The sequence below is a fragment of the Euprymna scolopes genome, chromosome 5, assembly GCF_053919585.1.
Source record: "Euprymna scolopes isolate OS-2025 chromosome 5, ASM5391958v1, whole genome shotgun sequence".
Lineage (NCBI taxonomy): Eukaryota > Metazoa > Mollusca > Cephalopoda > Sepiida > Sepiolidae > Euprymna > Euprymna scolopes.
In genome coordinates, this window is record NC_136486.1 from 145290275 (window position 1) to 145297126 (window position 6852).

Sequence of the window (6852 nt, forward strand, 5' to 3'; positions counted from 1 at the left end):
TTTAAAGTCAACCCTCAGATAATCTCTGTAAATATGTGAAATTAAAATACTAATAGGTAAACAAAGCGTAGATAAGAATATGTTTAGAAAATTTATTCTTTACTAAGGGAGGGCGGAGGGTTTTTTTTGTTTTTTTTTGTTTGTTTGTTTTTTTTTCAGGTATTTTGTATCTTCACCCTATTGTTTGCCGGGAAAAATGCCTTGGTTGTCCGCGCTGGTACAACTGTTAAGTTCTAACATGGCAACCAGTTTCCGAGGTGATAATCCGTGGCTGTTATAAATTTTGATCCAGACCCTTCCACTGAAAAATAACGTCAGCGTCTAAAGTCCTAAGAAGCACGATCTGTCGAACAGCCAGATTGTCGATAATAAAATATTTTTACAAGTTTTTTACAGATATTTAGCTACTACTAACATGATTACATTTTTGGCCGTTTGTCTGTTTTTTTTTTTATTTATAAAAGTCTATATTTCCTCAAATTTGAGAAATTATTTTTGTAAATATAATTTGAAAAATGCATTTCATTTTTTTTTATTGTTTTACTAAATCTTAAAACCACGGATTTTGCGTTAAAACTAAATAATAAAACATATTTGCGCTTGTTATTAATAAAACAAACATACCATTTTAATTTTAAGAACAAACTCTGCTAATCATTATATAAACCAAGAACCTAATATTTCTGTTGAGAGGGGGGACATTACGATTTAATGCGAGACTATAGGCTGTCTAACTTACAAATCACAAAGTACCGCTACCTTTCTTTATATTTCACTTTCTTATAAAATATATTATTTTTACATAAACCTGTTTTTTTGCGTCTTCCTTTATGTCATTTTCTTAGGGCCACAAAAACTGACAACGAAGTTTCGAGAACTAATGAGGGAAAACCGAATTTTCAAGTACTCCAGATTTCCCACGATAGCTGACAATAAGGATTCGAGAACGCATGTTAACAAAATAAATTTTGAATGCCCCAATGTTCCACGGCAACTTTATTTGAATTGAAAACATGGTATTGCAAAACACTAGCAACAAATCGACAAGAGTGTTGGTACCGTAGAACCGGACGACTAACCACGATTTAAGGACACGTTAGCACTTCTGAAAGATGCACTAGGGACTGAGGGATTTATTCTAGGTTCTAAGGGATTTATTCTAGAAACCACCAACTCTTATTTCGCCGCGCCAACTAAGAAAACATTGTTTAACGGTTAAAAATTCATAAAGAAAATATCCGTAAATTGATTTTTTTAACTAAAATGTGATTTGTCGGCTTTTCTGGGTTTTTTTTCACTTGGGTTTTATCTCAAAACGAAAATTAAATGTTGTAGCAAAACAAATTGATTTTAACTTTTTTATGGCAAACGAAAAATGTGAACTTTATTTGAGAGAGGTTTTATTGTTTTTATCTCAAGACCTAAATAGTGTTAAGTGTTAAGAAAAAAAGGTTACATGGAAAACAGTAAATTATTTCTTCAAATCTATATGCCATCTTTTCTTCCCTCTTCTTAAAAGATAATACGAAATAGTGGAACATTTAAAGTCAGCTTTCAAACTTATGAAAACTTCAGTTAGAGTTGCAGCAAAAAGTAAAGAAACACTTAAGCAATGAAGAAAGACATGGTTGAATTGGTCAAATATCAGATAGAACAATAACAGAAACAGAAAAAAAACGAAATAAGACAAGTTGAATTGTTTAGATACTAGGGTGAACAACAACAGAAAATGGAAAAAAGGTTTTTTAAATTTTTTTACGTGAACAACAACAAAAACAAGTGCTTCAGGGACAACAAGAGAAAACAGATTTATTAGCACAAACTTTCACAAACAGAAACTGTCATAAAAGGTAAAAAGGCGTTTTCAAAAAAAACGCAATCTGGAACACTTTTGACAATTATATTTACGCTCCAGATGACTTTCGGCTTGTGCTTTAGAAGATATAAGGGCCTATATAACTGTGATTAAGCCAATTGGAGAAATTCTAAATAGATCCGTTTATTGCTCTGGAAACTGAGATCCGCAGAACACAATGAATTCGTGAATTACTTTTTACTGAGAAAAACATGTGATTTAAGATTTTCTAAAGCCATAGAACTCATAACAAAACTGTTCAGCCCAAAAACATTGTTATTTCATAAACGGTAGAAATACCTTAATTTAACCAAGAAACATGATGATAAATATTAAACATTTGCATCAATAGTTAAATCACAAATATTCCGAAAATTTAAACTCGTTGACGATTTCAAATGTCTGATTTACTTAATAAAGGTTAGTGTCAGCAAAAGACTCCGAAATCGGGTGAAGAGTTCTAACTGAAATACAAAGTGAGCGAAAACTTACACTAAATGTTGGTCGAAGACTGCCAACAAGGTATTAACGTCATAAATGATTCAAATAGCATTGAAGACATCTGCGTCGCGTACATAAGAAAGATACATAAAAAGTCTAAATCTTATTCACCAGAACAAATAAAAAGGACAGTATTTCCCCTGCAGACAGAAACGAGAATTAACTGAAAATCAAGATAAATCATTACATAATCTACGTTATCAATGGATACTATACTTACTGCACAGTACTGCCCATACTGCACAAAAAGTTGCTTGACTTGTAACAGAATTTAACATAAAAGTTCTCATTGTAAACAAATAACAGAATTAAAATCGAATACGATACATTAGAACAAACAAAAAACACAAAAATATATGGAATTTTGTGCTAGCGAAAATAGATTCAGAATCACACTTAGTGATCATATATTTGCATAGAGGAAATTAAATAGACTTATCATGCTAAAATCTTGCAAAAAAAAGCCAGACCGGTGACAGGATCGAAAATAAATTTGGAAATGAATTAATCACTAAAAATTTGAAGGTGAATTAATCACTAATGTTACTTTTAACAGTACAACAAAGAAGTTAAAAGTCCTCGTGTTAAGAAACACAGGAAACCTTTTTGAACCAGATTTTATGGGACAATTAAATTCGCCGGATTTGGCCATAAATAGGTTTTGTCAAATGATCAAAATTCTAACAACTGAGAAGGAAAATCTAAAGTTAGAATTAAAATGAAGTTTCTTAGAAAAGTTTTCAGCAGGTCTGAGAAAATAAATAAACTTGTCAGTCAGATTCGAACTAAAATAGAATATTCGAGAAAAAAGAAATGTACCGTTCGCCTCTTGGAGAAAATTAATGAGGTGCTTGAAAGACTTAAAATAAAGCTGAATTCAGAAAATGAGCAACCATATAGTCTATGCCAAAAGAAATCAAAAGAAATTCGCGTTTGTGCTGACTTCAACACGGTTTGTAATTCGATAGACTACCATTATCTACTTTCTAGCGCTAAAGAAGTATTCACAAAGCTAAACGGAAGAAAGATCTTCCCTTAGGTCAATCTGCGTGACGCATACTGTCAAGTTGCAGTCGAGGAAAATAGCTCGAAATTGCCTTATATTAACATCCACAAGAACTTATTCAAACGCGAAAAGTTAGTGTTTGAAGTCAAGGTAGCACCCGCCATTTTTTTTCAAGAAATTATGGATACTATGTTGAGCAGCCTTGATTTCGCGATAGTGTACCTGGATAATATTATCTAATAAGTAATCCCAGAGAACATGTCTATAGGGTATTCTCTCGAATATTGGATTTAGAATTGAAAATTAAAAAAAAGGACAATTGTGATTTCTTCATAGAAGAAATAAAATACTTGAGGTACACCATCGATAGAAATGGTAGAGGATCTGGCCTAGAAAAAAACCACTGCAGTAACAGATATGCCGGCTCAAAATTCACATTAGTGAATTGCAAATTTTTAGGGGTTTGTGAATTATTACCAGACATTTATTGCCAATATGAACGACTAACGGACCCCATTGAAAAGGGCAAAAAGTGGAAATGGACACCTGAAAATTAACAAGACACTGACGTCATATCTATTTCTCCCGCATAATGATCTCAAACCAGACATAAGTATCGCTAGTGATGTCAGCTCATATTGAATAGGGGCCTGTATCTTACATAAAATGCCGGTTGGAAGTAGAAAATCACTTGAGCAAGCATCTATATCTCTGCTTCCCGCAGAGAAGCATTATTCATAGATCGAGAAAAAATCGCTCGTTATTATCTTCGCAGTTACTAAGTTTCACCAATATTATATGGACGATTCTTTATACTGCATGCCGACTATAAACCTCAATCGACCATCTGTTGTTTGAAGAAAATGTTGCTCGTCTACATAGAAAACAGACTGTTGAAGTGAAGCCCTATTATTTTTTAATTTCAATTTCCAGTTAGAGTACTTCTCCAAGCAGATCGCACATGCATACGGACATTCAAGGCTGGTCCCGGGACAGTTTAAACCTCTCAAGGACTCAGTAATACTTTCATATATACCAATAGTGAAATGAAAACCATAATGTGCAATACTATTAGAAACCTTCCACTCACATTACATGAAATCAAATACGAGGCATAAAAAGATGAATTTATTAGTGCTACAAAGCAAAAAATTGAAAATAAAGACCAAAATATACAAAACAATTTTCGTATATGCGATGACATCCTACTGTACACTAAGACGGTTGTCATAAAAAATAATAACAGAGTATTTTCATATGGCTCTACGTGGAAGAGTCTAATACTTAGTTACGTATATTGGCCGAAGATGAATGATGACATCAAAAGCATGGTCCAATCATGCAAGGGTTGTGTTTGACAGATGAGGCACCCAGAATCACACTTAAACCGTGACCAAACGCAGACAGACCCTGGTCTAGAATTCATATACATTTCGCAGTGCGACTTGAGGATTGGTATTATTGAATTTTGGTGGACAGCCACATAAAAGAGCCAGAAGTGCTCAGATGTAAGAGCACAATTACAGGGGTAGTTTTTTCTTTTTTTTTTTTCATGAACTATTTGCCCGGTTTGGTGTTGTTGACTGCGTAATGACTTCGGAACGCAATTTACGCCCAAGTACTTCAAAGAGTTCTATGAGACGTTCAAAATTAATCATGTCATAACTCGCTAGTACCATCAATTATCTAATTTGATGGTTGAATACATCGTCAACACTTTCTAACGAACCCTCTGAAAAGCATGTGATACACATACAGAAACGACACTATAACAGTTTCTACAGGTTTATAGTATCACACCTAATTCTAACACATCAACAGCATTATCCCCAGCGGAGACTATGTTGAAGCGGAAGATAACACCCGTCTTCGAAAAACTGTTACTAAAATAAACGTAAAAAAGGTAAAAAGTACCTCTTATTATACCTAAGAAACATAACGCTCCCGAAGAAAAAGTTTTCTACAAGACTTTTTTAAAAGTCTGAGAATTGGGCATAATAGACAAAATACGTGAAAATATGATAATATTCTAGAAGTGTAAGCCATGTTTAGTTTCAGAACAGTTTCCGATGGTCAGTTGTTCTACACAAGTCCTGAAGGTGACTGGTTCGCAGTAAACAGATCTCGAGTTGGAGTCCACAGAGCTAAAGATTCTTCCCGTGTTGACACGAAGAAAACATATGCGAAATTACTACAGAAAGGTTTAATATTTATGGAGCAATTCTGGTTTCTGATTGGTTGGTAGCAGAACATGAATTTATTCGATTCGTCAGCTCCAAGCAACATTGTTTATAAATAGAATCTCCTGACAGTGCTGGAGAATATACCATTATAGTTATTCTATGATGGGATGTGTCTCCTGGCGGCTTCGGCTGCAGGGAGACAGGGTAGAGTACTCGTCAAGGATCCGTTCTTGAGCTCAGCCCGACAGGTGAGGAACCGGGAACCGACCCAGCACCTGTCGGGCTTAGAAAGCTTGGGTAGAGAAAGGGAACACCTCGCCTGGGCAAGCTGTCTACTGGTACAATATATCGCCTAGATCGGAGCAAGAGCAAGGGACAGTTCCACACCTGTCAATATTCAAGTACTCTTGGAGGCATCCTAGTGTTGAGCCATCAAGCAGGGAGACAGAGACAACAGGAATCATCCAACTTGGTGATGAAGGGGCACGATGTACCACACAGTGGAGTAGGGATGCGTAACCGAGAATAATACTAGCAGTAACATTGCCGTAGACGGAGTACTGAGACATATTCTTGATATCAGGCCAGTGGAAAATGAAACGGTGGAAAGCGATGTGGACCGGGAGGATGACGAGTCACCTCAGGGACCAAGTAGGGAAAGACGGCTGCCACAGTGGATGTGGGATTATGAAATGTGATCTAGAGATCAGGGATGCCTGTTGTTTAAAGTTAGCAGAAGGAAAAGAACAAAATAAAAATGGAAAAAGATCAAACGAACAAAAGTCTTACCGCGTGTGTGTTGGGCGAGGTTGGGCGAAAGAGAAAAAGAAATCAAAATGGCGCCCATAGTTTTAAAAGGTGCGTTCTGGTGGAAGTCACGCGAAATCACACGAAATCATGCGGGAGACATGTATAAAAGGAGTTGACAGATTAGGTCGGGGCGAGGTAGAGAGACGAAGGTTGATGACAGTGGTGATCTCGAACTCGGCGACGTTTGGCTTGCAAAGACGAATTCTTTTGTTTTTATTTCTTTAATCTTGTTGACCTAAACCAAGAACACTTCACTGACGATATAAAAACAACATTACATTCTGGGAACTAATAATTTTCGAACTAGTCTATATCGTCCATGGTACGAAATAAACCCAAAAACGCCATATGAACCAGCTCGGGAAATGCTGCTTAAATGGTGGAATCATTACAAAAGACTTGCGAAAAGCTTATCGACGAAATACTCGATTATTTCGATCTCGATATGCTTCAAGTCACCTCGGAAGTGCAATGCTCGTAAAGAAAAAGAAAATTGA

The 6852-nt window shown here is 35.6% G+C and overlaps 1 protein-coding gene across 1 annotated transcript in view; it reads left to right on the forward strand.

Annotated features, from left to right (window-relative positions):
- The window catches only part of LOC145276643 (chemotactile receptor for bitter tastants 1-like), a 51706-nt gene extending 51469 nt beyond the window's left edge, over positions 1-237 (forward strand). Inside the window, exon 4 of the mRNA XM_080127834.1 lies at positions 160-237. Coding sequence (XP_079983960.1) covers positions 160-237 — 78 coding nt within the window. The remainder of the gene's footprint in view (positions 1-159) is intronic.
- Positions 238-6852: the final 6615 nt, after the last annotated feature.